The sequence below is a fragment of the Phascolarctos cinereus genome, unplaced genomic scaffold (genome assembly GCF_003287225.1).
Source record: "Phascolarctos cinereus isolate Bilbo 61053 unplaced genomic scaffold, phaCin_HiC Scaffold_726;HRSCAF=1367, whole genome shotgun sequence".
NCBI classification, from domain to species: domain Eukaryota; kingdom Metazoa; phylum Chordata; class Mammalia; order Diprotodontia; family Phascolarctidae; genus Phascolarctos; species Phascolarctos cinereus.
The window spans coordinates 292,779,735-292,801,238 of NW_027556098.1; the positions used below are offsets into that span (position 1 = coordinate 292,779,735).

Sequence of the window (21,504 nt, forward strand, 5' to 3'; positions counted from 1 at the left end):
TTAAGAGGACATGATGAAATATTTTTCTTGGGGCAGGTGTATCCAGACCTTTGATTTCACCTATATGGAGAATTCCATATTATGGCAACTTCTTCCATTGATGCAGTTTGGCAATTCATCTGTAATTTCTAATCTTAGCATTTCCTTAGAATGCTAGAGGTTAAATAAATTATCCATAGTCACAAAGCTAAGTATGTGACAGAAGCAAGACTTGACCCCAGGACTTCATGACCCTACCTAAGGCTGCCTTTCAGCCTTTGTGGTTCCAAAAAAAACTAAAGTCCCAAATACCAAAATATCATAGTATTTATTGAGTACCTAAATATGTACCTAGCACTGTATGTTATACTATATGCTATAAACTACAGTGTCCTATAGAAATTATAAAAGAGATGTGAGATAATGTCCCTGATCTAGAAGAGTTTACATTTTAGTTGAGATGATAAGATAAATTTTCAAAAATACTAGGATATAGTATACAATATAGTACATAAATTTAATGAAAGTCATTCCATGGTTTATATGCTCAGAGTCACTATGCCCCCACCCCAGAGCAGAATTTCAGGGAAAATCTCTGAAACAAAACTTTGGAATTAGGTATTAGACTTACCAAAAAAAAATTATTTACCCTTTTAGAAAAGGTATAATGTACGAAATAGATTTCAGGTATAGGACAGTTAATTATTTCCACTATCACAGAAGAAATGCTTAAAACACAAAAGGTTCCTAAGCACACATTAACAAATACTTAAAACACAGAATAATAGCCCATCATATCAACTGTATTCTCCTGAAAGATTAAAGAGAATTTCATTCACTTCATTCTGCATTGTCTGAACAACTCACAAAGTCCAAATCTTCTGGACAGCCAGGCATAGCTCTTTAGTCCATTTAGGCTCAAAACAACCTAGTCAGTGATCCTCTCTTTCTCTTAGAATCAGTGTAGTTGCAGGAAGCCCTTCCCACTACTCAGCCAGCATGGACTCAGGACCAAGGAACAAGCCATCAAGGCTGGAAATATCCATCTCCCAGGATCGATCTTCAATAATCTGTGCTCAGGGAATCATAAACTAGAAGAGGTAGCCAGTGATTTGAGATACCCTCTCATGCTCATCTAGGCAAGCTCACATTATTGCTGTTATGTTTGTGGAGCTTTCCTTGCATAGGGGAAGTGGTGGGGGTGGCGGGGGGGGGGAATTCCCACAGAAAAAGTCCCAAGCATTCTTCTCAAAAGAGACTGAAGGAGGCGGAACATTGTCTCAATCTACTGAGGAGGGAAGCTCTATATGTAAAGTGCTTTGCAAACTTTGAAGTGCTATATAAATTCTAGCTATTCAGACTTCATCCCCAGTGAAGCTAAATTGCCAATCCTCTTTGACCTAATCAAGTCACCCTAATCATGGAGCCCCATGAAGTCTCTTGGCTCTGTGAGGATAGAAACACACACTAGCCTCTTATTTAGGGACAGGTCCTTCACTTTGCTGATATGAGGTAGCAACTCTTTATTGGTCCCTGTGAAGACAAGAGTACATGTCCCATAGGATGACCCCTGCTACCCTCAATGCTAATTGCACTGTATAGACTATAAGATGTGGGCTTGGGTAGATTCATCAAAGATTCATGGAAGAGATGACTGAAAAGGGGAAGGAGTAGGGCCATCCTTGGAGTAAAGAAGGGGGGCGAGGAGTGAGGGACAACAGGAGCAATGGAATGTAGGTAAGAATGAGCTTGGTTTGTGAGTGGGCAATTACAAACCTGACTTACTGGATCAGAGAGTTTGAATTAGGAAGCAGTGAAAGATAAGATGTGAAAGCTAAGTAAGAAAGGTCCAGCTGATAGATAGTTGACAGAGTAGCTAGGTGGCCAAGTATAGATCTAGGGGACTGAAGTCAGGAAGACTTTGTGAGTTCAAATGTGGCCTCAAACACTTATTAGCTGTGTGACCCTGGCAAGTATGTCACTTAACCCTGTTTGCCTCAGTTTCCTCATCTGTAAAATGAATTGGAAAAGGAAATGGCAAACTACTCCAGTATCTTTGCCAAGAAAACCCGAAATGGGTCCAAAAAAGAGTTGGACATGACTGAACAGTTGATGGAGATCTTTAAACGTCAGGCTGGTCAATTTGTACTTGAGCTATTAAAGAATAAGATCCTAAGCAAAAAAGTAATGTGAAGTTTTTAAACAATATTTTAGGAAGACAGTGGCACGTAGAATGAATTGGAACTAAAAGGCAATCCAGGAGTAAGACAGTAAAGGATCAGACTGTGGTGATGATAATGATAATGAGAGTAAAGAAAAAAAAATCTCAAAGCCATTGTGAATTAAGGAAGAACTGAAAGGACTTAAAAACTGGATATTAGAGAAGAAGCAGGAGAAGAAGAAGGAAAAGGAAAGGGAAAATGACTACAAGGTTTTGAGCCTTGGTAATAGAAAGGTGGTGCCATTAACAGAAATAAGGGGTGGGATGGGGAAGAAGAAGTGAGCTAACTTTGGTAGAAGGAGAATGGGAGAATAAAGGGTTTACTTTTAGATATGTTGAGAGTCTGAAGTGAAATACGGTACTTTAGAATAGGGATTTTTAACATGGGATCCATCAATCTACAAGGGGCATGTAGATAGATTTCAAGTTGTTTATAAATTTAGACAGGGAAAAACTAATATACCTTAATTTTCACCAACCCCTAACTGAAATTTAGCATTTTTTCAATTATTTAAATATTATTCTCAGGCTAGTTTCCAAATGCTTCAACAAACTAACAAAGGGTTCTATGCCATGCAAGCACATACACATTAAGAACCCCAAGTCTAGGAGGATAACTAAGAAAAGAAAATTGAATATTAGCTAGACTGTTAAATTTTCAGTGCAAGGAAAGATTACATGTACACCTCAGAAATCAACAAATAATACAAATCAGGATTTGATTTATTGTTTTGTTGACTGTCTAGATTTAAAACAGTAGAGAAAATGTTAATGGAAACTAAACTTTGTTAAAGTACGTTGGGCATACAGTTTTAGTTTTTTCCAGAGAGCCTATTGTTAAACATTTGCAGCTGGAAGGGAAGAGTCCTCAGCAAACTCCTCTAGGAAATGAGCTAGGAAGTAGATGAACAATAACTATAGGTAGTAAATGGCCTGAAACCAGTTGTAGTTTGATAATACAAGCAGAAGTTCAGTGGGGAAAGAACTAAGAATTTGACCTTTTTTTCTTAGTGCTTTAGTTTCACTACATTTCATCAGAGAAAGAATAAAAATAGCTCTGACAAGTACCCCAGAGTTCCTCCCATCCTCCAGGTCTCTTCAGTTCCCTTCTCTTTTTACTTTGTGGAAGAAGTACTGCATGTGCTCTTTAGGAGTGAGACCTGAAAGGGAACTTACTTAGTACAATCCCCTTAACTTTAAAAATGAGGAAATTTAGAGCTAAAAGGCAAAGTGATGGGGGCGGAGCCAAGATGGCAGAGTAAAAGCAGTGACTTGCTTGAGCTCTCCTCCAAACCCCTCCAAATACTCATAAAAAATGGCTCTAAACAAATTCTGAAGCAGCAGAACCCACAAAAAGACAGAGTGAAAAAAATCTCCAGCCCAAGACAACCTGGATGATTCATCAGAAAGGTGTATCGCACAGGGCTGGTAGAGGAGCACAATGCGGTGTGGGAGCGCAGGCCTCAGCTAACCTGGAACAGGCCTCAGAGGACTGAATCGCGGGCAGCTATGGAGGTTTCCAGACTCCTCAATCCAGGAATGCCAAAGACAACTTAGAAGGTCAGTGGGAAGAGTCTGTTTCTGTCGGTGCTGAGATACGAAGGTGGGGTTTCAGCTCCATTCCCCAAGAGCTTGGCCCTGGTGGGGGCAGCTGCTTCCCAAGCTTCCCGCCCACAGACTGAGGGGGAATCCAGTGGCTGATCAGAGAGGGATTGCAGGGATCTCTTTGCCAGTGCTGAGGCAGGAATCTCTTGCTTTGCCATTTTTGGATCTGGGTCACAGTTCTGGGCTGCAATGGTGGGGTGAGGAGGAGCACTGACACAGTGGAGCTTGTAGTGGCTGTACAGAGAAACCCCTCCTCACAGTTACAGGACAGAAAGGAGTGCTTGTGGTCACAGGCCAGGAAAGGAGTAAACACCTCGCCCCTTATCATACCACCTTGGAAGAACTGAAAATTTACAGAACACTACAAGTATCTCTGAAAACAGCTGTACAAACCCCTGAAGGTTGGGACAGTACATTCCCCACATTGGAAGCAGACTCTTACCTTTACAAAGAGATTAAAACTCAAATAATTGGCCAGGATCATGAGCAAGCAGCACAAAAAGAGTCAGACTATATTATCTTACTTTGGTGAAAAAGAAGATCAAAATATACAACCAGAAGACAACAAAGTCAAAGCTCCTACATCCAAAGCCTCCAAGAAAAATATGAATCAGTCCCAGGCCTTGGAAGAGCTCAAAAGGGATTTTGAGAAGCAAGTAAGGGAAGTAGAGGAAAAACTGGGAAGAGAAATGAGAGTGATGCAAGAAAATCATGAAAAAGAAATCAAAAGCTTGCTAAAGGAGACCCAAAAAAATACTGAAGAAAATAGCACCTTAAAAAATAGCCTAACCCAAATGGCAAAAGAGGTCCAAAAAGCCAATGAGGAGGAAAATGCCCTAAAAAGAAAAATTGGCCAAATGGAAAAGGAAGTCCAAAAGATTACTGAAGAAAATACTTCCTTAAAAATTAGAATAGAGCAATTGGAAGCTAGTGACTTTATGAGAAATCAAGACACTGTAAAACAAATCCAAAAGAATGAAAAATTAGAAAACAATGTGAAATATCTCATTGGAAAAACAACTGACCTGGAAAATAGATCCAGGAGAGAGAATTTAAAAATTATTGGACTATCTGAAAGCCATGATCAAAAAAGAGCCTAGACATCATCTTTCAAGAAATTATCAAGGAAAACTGCCCTGATATTTAGAACCAGAGGGCAAAATAGAAATTGAAAGAATCCACAGATCTCCTCCTGAAAGAGATCCCCAAAGGAAAACTCCTAGGAATATTGTAGCCAAATTCCAGAGTTCCCAGGTCAAGGAGAAAATATTACAAGCTGCCAGAAGGAAACAATTCAAGTACTGTGTGAAACACAATCAGGATAACACAAGATTTAGCAGCTTCTACATTAAAGGACCGCAGGGCATGGAATATAATATTCAGGAGGGCAAAGGAGATAGGATTACAACCAAGAATCACCTACCCAGCAAAACTGAGTATAATCCTTCAGGGGAAAAAATGGTCATTCAGTGAAATAGAGGACTTTCAAGCATTCCTGATGAAAAGACCAGAGCTGAATAGAAAATTTGACTTTCAAATACAGGACTCAAGTGGAACATGAAGAGGTAAACAGGAAAGAGAAATCATAAGAGACTTATTAAGATTGAACTGTTTACATTCCTGCATGGAAAGATGATATTTATAACTCATGAGACCTTTGTCAGTATTAGGGTAGTTGAGGAAAAAAATTATATGTATGATAGATAGATAGATAGATAGATAGATAGATAGATAGATAGATAGATAGAGGCACAGGGTGAGTTGAAGATTAAGGGGTCATATCTGGAGAATAAAATTAAGGGATGAGAGAGATGATACTGGAGAAGAAGAAAGGGAGAGGTAGAATGGGGTAAATTATCTCACAAAAAAAAAGAAAAGTCTCTTACAGTGGAGGGGAAAGGGGAAGGTGAGAGGGAATGAGTGAATCTTATTCTCATAGGATTTGGCTTAAGGAGGGAATAACATAACATATTCAATTGGGTATGGAAATCTCTGTCTACCCTACAGGAAAATAGGGGGAGAAGGGGACAAGAGAGCAGGGGATGATAGAGAGGAGGGCAGATTGGGAAAGGGGGTAATCAGAAGCAAATACTTCTGAGGAGGGACAGGGTCAAAAGAAAGAATAGAATAAATGGGAGGGCAGGATAGGATTAAGGGAAATAGAGTTAGTTTTTCACAACATGTCTACTATGGAAGTGTTTTGCATAACTGTACATGTATAACCTATATTGAGTTGTTTGCCTTTTCAATGAGGGTGGGTGGGGGGGGAGAAGAGAGAAAATTTGAAACCTAAAGTTTTAAAAACATATGTTTTTTAAAAAAATGTTTTCAATGGCTACTGGGAAAAAAGAAATACAGGAAAGGGGGTACAGAAGTCTATCTTGCCCTACAGGAAAATAGAAGGGGAAGGGGATAAGAGAAGGGGGAGAGAGAGAAGAGAGGACAGACTAGGGGAAGGGATATTCAGAATGGGTGCCATCTTGGGTTGGGGGGAGGGTGAGATGGGGTGAAAATTTGGAACTCAAAAACTTGTGGAAGTGAATGTTGAAAACTAAAAATAAATAAATTTATATTAAAAAAGTTAAAATAAAAAGATTTTTAAAAAGGCAAAGTGATGTGACGAGGTCATACAGTAAATGGCAAAAGCCGGATTTGAGCTCAGATCTTATTTCCAGTCTTCACTGGAAATACTGTTTCAACCCTGATGAAGTAATGAATGAATAAGGATTAGCCCAGAAAGGAAGGTAAGCAAAAATTATAGGCCATGCAATAATAGCATGGGTGGGGAATGGGGCAAGCCAGCAGTAAAGTATATGAAGATTAGTCATCCTGTCAATTAACACTTAGTAAGCACCTACTATTTATTTACCAGGCACTAGGCTAAGTTCTAGTGGTACAAAAAGAGGCAAAAGACAGTCCTCAAAATCCAATGAGACAACAAGCAAATATGTACAAACAAGCTATATGCAGAATAAACAGGAAATAAGTGAGGAAAGGTCCTAAAATTAAAAGGAGCTGGAAAAGACTGGAGGGAGGCTAACCCCGCAACCGGCTATTGCAATAGCCCAACTATGAAGTAAGGGGGACCTCCACCAGGGTAAGGGCAGTGTCAGAGGAAAGAAGAGGACATGTTTGAGAGTTGTTGCAAAGATAAAATCGACAGGCCTTGGCTACAGATGGGCTGTGGGGTAAAAAGGGGCCAGTTTGTGAAAAGCCTGAAAAACCCACGGGGAGTTTCCATTTGAATTTAGGGAGCCACCAGAGTTTACTGAGCAGGGGAGGTAGGTGATCGTCGTCAGACCCAGAAAATTACTTTAGCAGCAGGCTGGAGGATGAGCCCTAGACTTGACTCAGGGAGACCAAATAAGCTATTGCAATAGTCGGGGGAAGAGATGAAGAAGGCCCGCACTAGAGTGATAGCTGTGAGTGGAGGCTAGGTGCCAGATGCAAGAGATGATGCAGGAGTGAGTAGAAAAGGCAAGATCTGGCAGCTGATTGGCCCTTCCGGGTGAGGGAGAGTGAGAAGTCCAGGATGACGCTAAAGTTGAGGGCCTGGGTGACCGGAATGATTGCGGTACCTATTCAGCGATAGGGTCGTTTGGGAGTCAAAAGAATTTATGAAGTGCCTACCTACTATGTGACAGGCACTTCACTAAACACTGGAAACACAAGTGCAAGGAGAAAGAAAAATAGCCCCCGTCCTTAAGGAGCTTACATTCTAAAGAGGGAAGGCAAGCCATAAAAAGAGACTGAAAGGGAGCAGCAGGGGAAGGGGGTCAAGCAAGGTACCAGTCTGGGGGCCTTACAGGGACGTTGCAGCCGGGAGAATGAAAGGAGAGGGCGTGGGAGGAAAGATAGCTGTGTTCTGCATGCTCAGGGGGAATCCAGTCCAGTTCCAGTTACTGGACAACTAGGCAGAAGGGCCGTATTCCGGAGATGGGGGAGGGGAAGTTTTCCCACTCTGCAGTGTCGTCGGCCCCCTCCCCCAACTGCATCCCCGGGCTCCCGAGCTGAGGGTGCCGGAGGTACTGGGGGCGGGGCCTCTCCCCAGCCGTGACCCCGTTTCCATGACAACATCCCCTGCGACCTCAAACTGAGGGAGCGAGCGAGCATGGCGGCTCACGCCGGGGACAAGTCCAACTTCACCTTCAGGTTCCTTCCTCAGAGAACCTTCCAGTCCCTCAGCAGCTCCGACACGGTCCAGCGCCTACGGAAGTGGTGAGCAGGCGGCCGGCGGGGCGCGGGGAGCGGGGCGGGGGCGGACCCCCGACGGACGTCTCACCCTCTGGTATCGCCTGTGTTCCAGGTCCATGCAAGGAAGGCTCTGCGCGCAGGCGTTCGGCTTCGACGAGAACTTCCAGGCCTACTGCAAAGATGATTTCTTTATGGTAAAGGCGGCCTCGGACCTTCGGCACTCAAGTAGCCAAAACTCCGCGTTTGGGGTCACGTGGTTTCTCTCTGTCCTTTGGGGGGCGGGGGACAGCCTTTAAGTGTGAGGATGAGGAGAAAACAAACAAAAAACCACAACTGGCATCTTCAGATGATCTTTTTACTGTCATTGTGAACGTTGCAAGAAATGAAATTCTCCTGGAAACGTGGTGTCTAAGTTACCTCCAGACTCCTGTCTAGAAAACACTCCCCTCCCCCCACAAAAAAAAAACAGAAATGACTTGGGTTCATTCACCCCCAGAGGAGAAAAGTGCAGATCTGACAACTTGGGGACCCTTTCGACACTGAAATAGTCTAACGTTAACCTGGTTAGTCTTTCCACAGAAGCACCGCCTCGTTGCCTTCTCTCCAACCTTTTGAAATGCAGATACACTTGGGAAAGGGCCAGACCCTTCAGATTCTTCTGCTAACAATTATTAGTTAACAGCCTACAAAGATGCAATTCAATTCAGGTTCTACAAGTAGAATCATTAAGGGAACCCTGAATGGATGTATTAGAGTTTTTAGGTTAAAGGGAGGATCGAGGAAGGAATCCTGATAAGGGAAGTGGGAGGACACAACAGATATTTCAGTGCTTCACTATATGGAGGCTAGGACTAGTCCCCAAGCCATGTCACTCAAAACTTATTCTGCATACTGTTTTTTGGCCTGATTACCTTTGGTTTCCGGCCTCAAAGAGAATAAGCAGCCTTTAGTTGGGTGTAAGGGGCCTGGCTCCTTGAGAGTCTGTGTAGGGACTGTATTTTGTTTGTATCTGTTATCTGAGCATCTAGCACAGTGCCTATGATGGGCATTCAAAAACTGAATGAATAAAGATTGAGAAGCAGTGTGAGGAAAGAACAAGAGAAATTAAAGAGAAAAGATAATAGGACAGATGATGAATGGTAGTAGAGTGCTACCAACAATTTCTATAAGTCGTCTGTCTTCAAGGAATGTGGCCTGCCAGTTCAGAAATCTAAGAATTCTAATACTGCCTGTCCAAAGCTGTTCTCAATCTGGCTCTGCTAAATGTGCTTTAATATTTCATCAATGTAGATTTAGAACTCTATCAATAATAAGCATATGTATGTATATAAATTTGATTAAAATATATCTAACAGTATCGGGTATTACGGAGTTCTGAAGAAGTATAAGTTGCATCCCGGGCTGTTGCCAACAAGATGCTTGTTGATTAGGCTTTCATGACAAAAAAAATTACAAAGGATTCATTGTCTTCCTCCTCTCTGACTGTAATGATACTTAAAAAATATTTTTAGATATCAATATGTACCAGAATTCTATGCATTCAAATGAATGTTGCACTTTAAAGTAGCCACCTTGGATACTATATAATACATTTATTCCCATGACAATGCTGTTGTTCATTTTTGGAGGAGGTGGTAGGGGTGCAGAAGTCTTCTAGAATTGCCTTTAAAGCCAATTTAAAAGCCATACAAGAAAATGGGCTTCATTACATTGTGGTCTTGATGGGTTTTTTGTTGTTTTTTAATTAAAATGTTATTATACACCTTATTCATGGGACATTGCTCTAAATTACTTGTGGTTTTTTTCCAAAAATCAAGTCCAGCCTCAAAAACTGACTGTCACCATTTAGTATGTTCCAAAGACTTTATCACAGAGTTATTACAAAAACAAGGGGATTTCAAAAATGTTTTTAACCATAGAATTTTTTACTTGGGAAAAATACTAGAAAGCCTCTAGTCCAAATCTCATTTCATATATCAGGAAACTGAGGCCTAAGATAGGCTAAGAGATTTTCTAGAATGTATAGCTGGTAATTGGCAAAACCACAACTAGGACCCATATCCCTTGACTTCTGTTCCAGTGCTCCACTATACCACAAAATGGTATTGTTCAAACTAGTATATAAGCTTCCAAGATGACTCCTTTGAAGTATATTAAAACTTATTTGGATGTTTGAGTTCTGATATGTTTACTTTAAAACCTTCCATGTTATTTTATAGTTATAATCTGCATGCACATTTCTTTCCCAATCCCTGAATTTAACAGATCACTAGATACAATTGAGATTTGTGAATTTTCCCTTCAAAATTCACCACTGAAGCCCATTAGACCATTAACTTCCATACACTGGTAGGCACAGTTAACCCACCAAACCCTTTATCTCAGCTTATATTGTTAAGAAAAAAATATTTTTATATTTTATTTTTTATTTGTTCCAGTGTTATTGTAAACAATGAAGAGGAAAAAAGTTTGCCTTTTTTTTTTAACCTTACTGAACTTTGGAATACAGTAACATATTGTTTCCTTTTCAAGTTCTGTTGAATAATGTTATCCCGGTAATATTAGACTTTTCACTAGAATACAAGGAACAGTTAGAGTAGTAGGACTGCTTCTAGTTGGTTTTTTTTTCCCTCCAAAGAAGGTCAAACCTCATATTTAAAAATTCCAACGTGTTCCAAGTGATTTAAGCGTCCTTTTTTCCCTTTTGCAAATGTGGAAGTTAAGTCATGTCCCAAAATTCATAGTGTCAAGGATATCTATTTAAGTAGGTGAGTAGTTCCTTCTTCCTAAACTCTTTTAATTTGAATTTATTTACCACTACTACCACCATCACTTTATATTATCAAGAACAAATACATAAATCTCAGTTTGAACCCTGACAATTTGGAATTTCTGATTATTTGATCAAGTACAAGGCACTTAGGTAGGATTAGGAGACACACTGACAAAAACAAAAGTCTCTGACTTGAAGGACCATACATTACTTTTGTGGCAAAGTGTCTACAGCTAAGTGTGATACAAGGTAAATTAAGGGAGTAAAGAGCGCTAAGTGGGGTGGGGATCAGAGAAAGCATCATACAGAAGTCACATCTGTACTATATATTGAAGTGTAGCTTTGTGCTATTTTTAAAAAAGATTTGCTTTGCAATTAGTATTGTAAGAGAATTGTTTTCAGATGGTATTTGAAAGAATCATTTTATATGCAAATATGGCATTTTCATCAAATACAATTCTTATCTAATTATTAAATCCTAAAGAACCTGTAATTGGAATATACTTTGTTAGCTCTTTTTCATGGTACTGCATATTTATGGAATTAATAAAACTTTAATTCTTTTAAAAATTTATCAGTCTTTTCACTCATTTACACAGACCCTCCTTTTTAGTTTAGCTGGGTTTTTTTTTAGAGATTTTTAATCTGGTTCTTTCATGAAAAAGTAATAGTTACATGGAAAAGTCAAGTATTATGCTTATATTAGAAATTAAGCTTCTGTTATTAGTAACAAAATGTTTAACTTTTTCTCCTATTTTATATTTTAGGCTTTTTTTAGAGACCCAAATGTTATTTCGGATTTGAAATTACTTTCAGATTCTTCTGGACGATGGATTAATTTAGGTAAATAACTGGAATTTAGTATTAATCTTTCCTCATGACTATTTTCCAATTTTTCTAAGGAGAAAATTTTACTTGTGAATAAAAGCAACAATGTAAATGTAAATATTTGCCTTGGTGAAATAACTAACATATCAATCTGCTAGAGAGCCAGCATGGTATAATGGATAGAGTGAGGAAGACCTGGGTTCAGTTCTGGTTTCTCACACATACCAGCTGTGTACACATACCCTACATACCATCACACACACACACACACACACACACACACACACACCCTCCCCATCTTTCTAAGACTCTTAGTTACAGTTAGTAGATTAGTAAAGGGAGTTTCCATGCTGGGAACTCCCATTTCATTTCCATGTCTAGACAAAAGAAAAACCAATCTGCTTAAAGATCTTTCCTTCCTTTATTAACAGTAAGTAAACTCTAGGAATCTTTAATACTTATGATTAAACTGTCACTATTTCTACCTTCGGAAAATTGAAGGTGCTAGCTATCCATGTACCTGGATAGGAAAAAGATCTAGAATTCAGAGCTGAAAAGAATCTCAAAGATCATGTTACCCTAGAGCAATATTTTTTCTTCCTTTCCTTATTCGACTAGGTTAGTAATAGCAGATTACTGAAGTGGGAGTTCCATCCTCAGAAATTCAGCCTAGGTTTTCCAACTCAAAAAAAACCCTCTACTCTATAGGAACTAATAAGGAGATTTATTGCACTTGGACCATAGACATCTCTCCACTTTGCCCCAGGCAATTACCTTGGGCCATCATTACCTTGAAGACTTTAAATCCTATCTCCTTCTCTGTTCCATTTTCCTCCTAGCCTCTAAGTGTGGTTGTCACGTGGCTCTCTTTTTATCTCTCCTCTTTTGTCTCTATATTCTCTTAGTGATATAATCTACTCTCTTGGATTCATTTATCACTTACATGCAAATAACTGTCTCTTGAAAGTTAATTGAAATAATGGAAACGGTATGGAAAACTGAATCAGGAATGCCTAAATTCAAATCTGACATTTACTAGCTCTGTGACCTTGGGCATGCCTGTTGCATCTGTAAAATGGGAATGATAATAGTACCTACCTTGCAAGGTAGTTATGAGGATAAAGTGAGATAATACTTATAAAACTCTTTACAAACCGTAAAGGGGCATATAAATAAATGCTCCTTCTTGTTGTTGTTATAGCTGTTATATCCAGCCACAAACTTGTAGGATCTTTGAGTTGGAAAGTACCTCAGAAGCAACCTAGTGCAATCCTTACCTGAACCAGAATCCTCACTACAACATGTGGTCATCCAGCTTTTGCTTGAAGATATCTAATGAAATCACTAGGTCTTTTTTGGATAGCTCTCATTCTTAGAAAGTTTTTCCTTTTGATCATTTCCTGAACAAACTAGTGGTATGTTGGTAAATGTTTAACAACTGGCTCTCTGAAAGAAAAAATGTACTCGACATACTTTTATGTTTATTCAACTTTTATTAACATTTTCTCCATCATTTTGGGATGTAAATGCTCACACTGAAAATTTAACAATCAAACCAGCTCCAGCATACTCCTATCAACAGATAGAAACTTTATGACTAACAGCACTGATTTCACTTACAAGCAAACCTGGGTGGAATACTACCTATTAGTAAGAGTAGCTATGAATAATTTTATTATTATAACTTGGCGGGGGAGGGCCTGACCTGTGATTATATTAATGTAGAAAACTAGGATGGAAATTCCCTCTACCAATTCATATCAGCAACTGTAACTTGCAGTCTTAGGGTACTGAAAGTTTAAGTAACTTGCCCATGGTCATATAACTAATATGTGTCATAAGCAGAACTTGAACCCAAGTTTTCTTCCCAAAACCCAGTAACCAACATAAAAACCAATAATTGTTCATTATCTCCACTTTAAAAAACATCCTAAGGAGTTGAAGATGAGGGTGTGTGTCACAGTTCACAGTAATCTTAAAGTTGTTAATTCTCTTCTCAATGGTTGTTCTTTTACATGTTTGGACTTGAAAATTATTTTGTTCATCATATTTTAATATTTCAAAAGATATGTGATTTCAGTGTTATAAGTCCTCCCTCCACTGATAAAAATTAGTACTCATTTTTCTTGTAATCACCCCTAATTTATTTAACTGCCTCCAATTTCTTCACTTCATTATTCACGTAGTTGCCTAAATAATTTCCCTAGTATGCAGTTATAGCTATATCATTATCTGCTTGAATACCTTTAGTGGCTTCCTATTCCCTAGAGTATAAAGTAGAAACTACTTAAAGAGCAAGTATTTAAGCCTTCTACAATCTTGGATCCAGCTTACCTTTTTCATTTATTGCACATTTCTCCTTTATTTGCTTTATATTTCAGCCAGACTGGACTACTAGCTATACTTCAATCTCATCCTGCCAACTCCTATCTCTCAGCATTCACATAAGCCATTACAACTTACCTTGGAATGGATTCTACCACCCCCAATCCCCCCCCCCCTTCCTGCATTTAAAATTAAAATTCTTTTCTTCCTGCAAGGCTAGTTCAAGTTCCACTTAATCCATTATGCCTTCCTTGATTGCCCAGATGAAAGTGTTCTCTTTCCTTACGTTTTCTAGTGTACTCTCTGGTTTTATCTTATGAAACTTTACTTCCTGTTGTACTTATCTGTCTCCATATCATAACCTGCCTAGAAAATTATAAATTCTTTCAGCTGAGGGACTCTGTCATCTTTGTACAGCTAGTGCCTAGCAAATAATAATGTCTTAATAAACATTTGTTGAATTGAATTCATTGTTGCTACATATGTCTAGGTATAGTGGACAGAGGTAAAGTGTCCCTTTCCTTCTTTAACATTGGGATAAATAAAGATAATACCACATATGGAATGATAATCAGGTAATTTGTTACCAGGAGTCACAGTTAACAGTCAGGGAGGTAAATAAGATTTTCAATAAGATTATTGTTTCCGAAGGTTGAGTAAAGAGAGGCCCAGCATCCAAAACATATGAGGTTTTACTCCTCTAGTACACCACCCTAGAAAGACCACATCTATAGTATTGTCTTCAATTGTGGAAGTTCTCACATTTTTGGAAGGACATTGATAAGCTGGAGATTGTCCAGAAGGGTGTACATGTGGTAAAGGGCCTTGAAATCATGCCATATGAGGATTAGTTGAAAGAACTTAGGATATTTAGACTGGAGAAGAGAATACTTGGAGAGGGTAGAGTGGGGGGAGATGAGGAAGAGTTAGTGGTCAAGTAGTTGAAGAACTGTTACCTAAAAGAAAGGTTAGACTTTTGTTTGGTCCCAGAGGGCAGAACTAGGAGAACTGGGAGGAAGTTTCATTGAAGATTTAGGTTTGATATAATCTTCCCAGCAATTAGAGCAATGCCAAAGTGTATTGAGCTGCCTCAGGTGGCAGAGGGTTACCCCTCCTTGGAGGGTCTTCAAACAAAAGCTCAGCGTTAAGTATTTGGAGAAGAAATTCTTTTTCAGCAGTGGGTTTAACTAAAGTAGATTCTGATGTCCCCTTCCAACTCTGAGATTCTTTGATTCTGTTTGTAATAATAGAGCTTTAAGTGAAAATCATTTACTAATGCATGAAATAAAAAAAAACTTACTGATATTTCATACTTTTATATGCAGTATTTCAATACTTCTTTGAGTCTGTGAGCTCATCAGTGAGGGAATTCCCTCCAGCGCTGCAGATCTCAGCTCATCCATACTTTTCTTATCCTGTGAAACAACTGCTTATGTTCTCCCATAAATTTTCTAAGGGGACTACTAAACATGCTTCAGGCATTTTGTTGTCTTTGCACAAGACTTAAAAAAAAAACCTCCAAGAAAATACTCATTGGTGTCTCTTGCTTTGAGGTTCTATCAATACAGATTTATCAACAAATCTTGATTATGGTACCTTCTATCCACTGATCTCCCTGACACTCTCCTTCTTTGCTTAATTAGTACAGCGCCTGGCTCACAGTCTCCTCTCCCCAACTCCTTCCCTCATACTAAGGAAACTTCAGCATATATATTGACACCTTAAATTCCCAGTTCTTCAACATATCTCCTATGGCCTATGCCTCTACCCTACCTCAGCTATGGACAGAGATGGTCATACCTTTCATCTAACCATCACCTATGTGTTCTACTTGTAGGTTCATGAACTCTGAAATTCCTTTATCTGAATGTAATGTTATCATTCCACTTTTCCCTCTGCCTTGTAACCCCTCCATAGATTTTTTTTTCCCCCAGGCTATCTCCCTTGCGTTGGCTATGCTTTTCTCCCCTCCCCATTTGACCTCTTGATGAACCAATATAATTTTATCCTATACTCTTCTCTCAAGTCACTTGCACTCTTATCCTGTTGTCAGATTTACCATACCAAGCCATAGCCTTGGACTACTTCCACAGTCTACTGCCTTCACTTCTATTCATGCGCTGCAGAACAAAGCTAGAGAAAATCACAAAACTGTATCAATGGTTTCTACTACAGATTTGTTAAAGAATCCCAACTGAGCCCTCACTGTTGCAAGGTAGTCCTTTTACAATTTACAGATGTAAAACTACCTTACAGGTGATTTCTTTTATATCTCCATAGTCAATTCACTGATATTCTCACTACAGCTGCTTTCCCATATCTTTTCATCCCTTCTCAAATCTCCCATGACTCCTCCCTTCCTCCATATTCTTAGCTAAGAATCTTGCCTTTCACTGAAAAAATGAGGCATTTACTGAGAGCTCCCTCTTCTCCCCTTATTTCATATCTTTCAGATGCCTTCAGTTAATATCTGCACCCCTCTCTAGCTTGAAGAGGTGGTCCTCCTTGCCAAGGCAAGCCCCATGCCTTGATCCCATTCCATCTTGTCATGTTCAGCAGATTACCCCCACTTTCATTAATCTTCAATCTCTCCCTGTCCATCAGCTGCTTCCCTGCTGCCTGCAAACATGCCCATGTCTCCCATATTCTTAAAAAACCCTAATTTAATCCATTCATTCCCCCATAGCTGTCATCCCATATCTGTCCTTCCTTTCTTGGCTAAACTTCTCAATAAGTGCTCCTACAATTAGTACTGCCACTTCTTTCTTCTCACTTTCTACAGGCTTACGACCTCATCATTCAGCAGAAACTGCTCTCTCCAAAAATACCCAGTGATTTCTTAATTGCCGAATCTCATTGCCTTTTCTCAGTCCTCATCCTTCTTGACCTCTCTGCAGACTTTGACACTGCTGAGTACTCTCTTCGCCTTGATATTCTCTTCTGACTGGGTTTTCATGACATTACTCTTTCCTGGTTTTTTTTTTCAACCTGTCTGACTGTTTCTCAGTCTCCTTTGCTGGATCTTCTTGTAGGTCATACTTTCTAATGTGGGAGTCTCTGAGAGCTCCGTCCTGGGCTCTCTTCTCCATATATACTGTTTCACTTGGTGATCTCATCAGAGATGATTCAATTATGTTTGAATTCAGTCATTCTTAATCAGTTAATAATAGTCAAACAGTTAGGATTCTCACATCTATTTATCCGGCCTCAACCTCCGTCTTGACCTCCAGTATCATATCTCTTACTGACTATGGACATCTCAAACCAGATGTCCTATAGACACCTTAAACTCAGCATGTTCAAAACTGAAGTCATTATTTTTCCTCAAAGCCCTACCCTCTTCCACTTTTTCCTATTACAATCAAAGCCACCACTGTCCTCCTAGTCACTCAGGCTCACAGACACCTCTCTCTTTTTCTCTCTCTCATCTAATCCACTGTCCAGTCCTGTTGATTATATCTTTGAAACATTACCTTTCTCTTCCCTAACATTGCCACCACCCTGGTGAAGGGCCATTGTATCTCATGGCTAAACTGTTGCAGTAGCAATACTGCTGGTATCCTTCTTTTTGTGGAGCAGACCTAAATTAAAGTGGCAGTAATAGTAACAATAGTTAAGATTTATATTGTGCTTTAAGGTTTGCATGATGCTTTGCAAATGTCATGTTTTGTCTTCACAACAATCTGGTAAAGTAGGTACTATTATTATCCCTGCCTTATCTTACTAATGAGGGAACTGAGGGAGACAAAAGTTAAAGGATTTGCCTAGTGTCACACAGCTAGTAATTTGTCAAGTTGGATTTGAACTCAGGTCTTCCTGACTCCAGGTGCAGCACTCTACCCACTCAATGGCTCTGTAGGAGTGATAAAAAGGGATGGTTCCATCATAGTCACCCTTTCTTCTAATTGCCATTGATATATATGCAGTAAATTTTTGGCAGTCGTTCAGCAGGTATTATTTCTGGCCTCATCTCTTTTGGTTACTAGTGTACCAAATGTGCTCTGTGTCATGCTGTGGGTCTTAACTACCTTCTAACAAAACTAGAGGATTTTACACAGAAATAACTGAATGTCGTGTTTCATTCAGCTAGCAGCACTCTTTTTATAGTTACTACTTTATGTTTCCCTCTCAGGGAAATGCTGTTCCTACTACCTCCAAACCAGTCCAACAAAGGACTTTATAGGGTTTCCAACATTTTCTGTCAGAGACTGAAATTTCATCATTAAAAGACTAGGGTACACCAAGCACTGGGTCAGGAATATCCAGGTTCAAATTCTGCCTCTTACAAACTACTTTATGTTTCCTGAAAGTCACTCAACCTCTGTCTAACTCAGTTTCCTTATTGGTAAAGTGGGGATAATAGCCCCTACCTCCCAGAGTTTGTTGTGAAGATCAAATGAGAAAATGTTTATAAAGTACTTTGCAAACCTTAAAGTAAATGAATGCTCACCATCACTAACTATTTTTATTAGTTGTTTTCCCAGTGCTTAGCACAGTGCCTGACACATAGTAGACTCTTAATAATGCTAGTTGACTGACTGGACAAATCACTTGACCTCCTTGGGTCTTGTAGCCCTCATCATCTGTAAAATGAGGGGTGTTGGAGGAGATTGGACTAGGTGAACTCAAACTGTCCCTTCCAGTTCTGAATCTGTAATCCTAAGCTACCATCATTGCTATAGCCTAATCTTCTCCTTGGGCAAAAGAGGAGTCAAATAAAAGTGTCAGTAAACCAGGCAATAAGTGGAACAGGGGATGCAGGAAAACATTGCGTCTCCATTGTTTGTCACTGTGAATTAAAACAACAAAACCCTACTATGTGATATGTACAAATGGAATTTATTAGCTAAATAAATTGACAGCAATTATATTGCGTTGACAACAATAACAATAATCTTATCTTAGATATCTTTCTGTAACTGAATGGAGTTCCCTAACCTGTTTCTAATAATAGGTAATAATAAGACGTAGAGTTGCTAGGAACATCCTCATTTTGGATATGAGAAAACCGAAGCTCAGTGGAAGTGAAACGACTTGCCTAATATCACATCTAGCCAATGACTACTGGTATTCAAATTCAGGTTTCCTGACTGCACGTACATTTTCTATGACACTACAAAGCTCTAATTCTGAAAGAACTCCCCACCCTTTCCATGACCCATTTTTCAAGGGACAAATAGGATATTCAGAATACAGGATTGACTGAATAGGGAGGGAGTGCAGAGAATAGAAAGATCTAGGAAGACAAGGTGAAATTGTGATATTAAAACCTCATTTACAACAACTAAGAGCTTACGATAATTTGGACAAAGTTTGACTAAAATGTATCTTTACCCAGAAAAATTTTGCAAGGAAAAAAATTGAAATATAATATAAACTGTTTATGCTGTCAACAAGTTCTTCAGAAACATATTTACATTGTTGTCAGTTTACTTGACATGGAGTCATGGAGTGAAATGATTTTTTGTTGTATCCAGGTGCTTAATGGGATGCCCAACAAGTAGAGGATATGGCCAAAGAAAGTCCCAAGAGTAAATAACTTAGAATCTTGGAGTCATCAGTACATTGTCGCTATACTGGAAGAATGTTTTTTTGTGAAAATGGGATAAAATAGCTCAACTCCACTGATCTTACTTCTTTACATTCCAGAGTTAGTGAACTATAGGCTAAGCTGAAGTAAGCACAATAACCTTTGAGGTGTTTTACAGTTCTTTGACCCTATGTTGGGAAGTGTAAAATCAACTCCAAGGCTCAAAGAAAGAACTAGAGTGAAAGAAGGAAAATGACAGGGAAAGAAGTAAGTTCACCATTAGACTTTAGCAACCAAAAATCATTGACAAAAAAGGCTGAGGTCAAAGGAATAGATTTAATTTTGTTCCTTTTCTTCTACCTTTATCTCCCATTTCCTATGTCTTTCTTTCTTCCTCTCCCTACCTATTCTCAAAAATGAATTCTGGAAAGTGTCAGGAAATATATACAATTGCAAAATGAAATTAAAAAAATAACAGTTCTAGTGGGAAATTTAGGTAGATAGCTGTTAGGTATCTTAGACTTAATCATATAACTGACTTGATGTTACTCAACTGGACCCAATTTTTATTTCTGCCTCAAGGAACTTAAAACACCGTTATTAATGTGACTACATTGGAAAATAATTTTGGCAGCCTGAAAGTAATTTACATCCTAATTATATAGATGATTCTGATCTATGCATTAAAGTAGGACTTCTCAAGAAGAATGTGAAATCCTTAAAAGACAAGGATTTGTTCTCATTTTGTCTTTAACACTGTACCTTATACATAGTAGGTACTTGATGCATGCTTGTTGATTAAAATTTCCATTCAATGCAGTGACCGACGATGACTCCAGCAAACCAGTGATGAAGAATGAGAGAAGAAAAGTGATGGATCCAATATGTAGAGTGATGCTTACATTTTTAAACATGAGCAATGTGGGAATTTGTATTTCTCTTTTCACATTTATTACAAAAAAATTGTTTTTCTCTTTTTCTTTCTCTTTGGGGAGGAGAAGGGAGAGAGAAAATAAATGATTGTTGGAAATACTTGCTGACTCTATTGCATTTCTTTTTTCATTCAGTTTTTTCAGTTAATAAACATTTATTTTTCCCTCTCCAACTCCCATCTGCCACCATTAGAAAAGAAAAAGAAAAAAAAACTTTTATAAAACATATGCAGATTCAAGAAAAGCAAATTGCTGCATTGGGCATGTCTACAATTATATGTCTCATTCTGAATATTTAGCCTATATATATCTCTTAGGAGATATAGTTAGCGAGTTTCATCTTCAGTTTGCTGGAATTATGGTTCATCATTGCACTGATCAAAGTTCTTAAATCTTTCAAAGTTATTTTTCTTTATATTATTGTTGTATAAATTGTTCTGATTTTGCTCACTTCACTGTGCATCAGCTCATATAAGTTTTCATGGTTTTATGAAGCCACTCATTTCTTTATGGCTTAATATTATTCTATTACATTCATATACCGTAATTTTTTAGCCATTTTCAGTAGGCAGGAGCTCCCTTAGATTTTAGGTCTTTGCCATCACAAAAAAGCTCCAATAAATATTTTTATACATATGGGTCCTTTTTCTCTTTCTGTGATCTCTTTGGGGTATAGACCTAACAGTGGCATAGCTAGGCATTCATGTGCTTATTTCCCAAATGCTTCTAAGAATTCTTGGACTAATTCACAGCTCCACCAATAGTTTATTAGCGTGTCCATTTACCTGAAACCCCTCCAGCATTTGTCATTTTCCTCATTTGTCATCTTTGCCAATCTGATGGATATGAGGTGAAGCCTTAGTGTTGCTTTAATTTCGATTTCTATAAATATTAGTGCCTTAGCATTTTTTCAGATGGATGTTGATAGCTTGGATTTCTTCCTTTGAAAACATCCTATTCATATGCTTTAACCAGTCATCTATTTGGAAATGGCTCTTACTCTCATAGACTTGAATCATTTCCTTAGGTGTCTTAGATATGAGGCCTGCATAAGAGAAAGTGCAAATAATTTTTTTCCAAGTTACCTGTTGATCTTCTAATTTTAACTGTATTGAGT

At 38.7% G+C, this 21,504-nt stretch overlaps 1 protein-coding gene across 2 annotated transcripts in view; it reads left to right on the plus strand.

Annotated features, from left to right (window-relative positions):
- The first annotated feature begins 7,343 nt into the window (after positions 1–7,343).
- The window catches only part of CFAP300 (cilia and flagella associated protein 300), a 28,269-nt gene continuing 14,108 nt past the window's right edge, over positions 7,344–21,504 (plus strand). The window contains exons 1-3 of one of the 2 annotated variants that reach the window (XM_078156833.1): positions 7,344–8,023; positions 8,112–8,193; positions 11,540–11,615. In XM_078156833.1, the coding sequence (XP_078012959.1) occupies positions 7,917–8,023; positions 8,112–8,193; positions 11,540–11,615 (265 nt within the window). In that variant the 5' untranslated portion in view covers positions 7,344–7,916. The remainder of the gene's footprint in view (positions 8,024–8,111; positions 8,194–11,539; positions 11,616–21,504) is intronic. The other variant, XM_020996101.2, reaches the window with a different exon arrangement.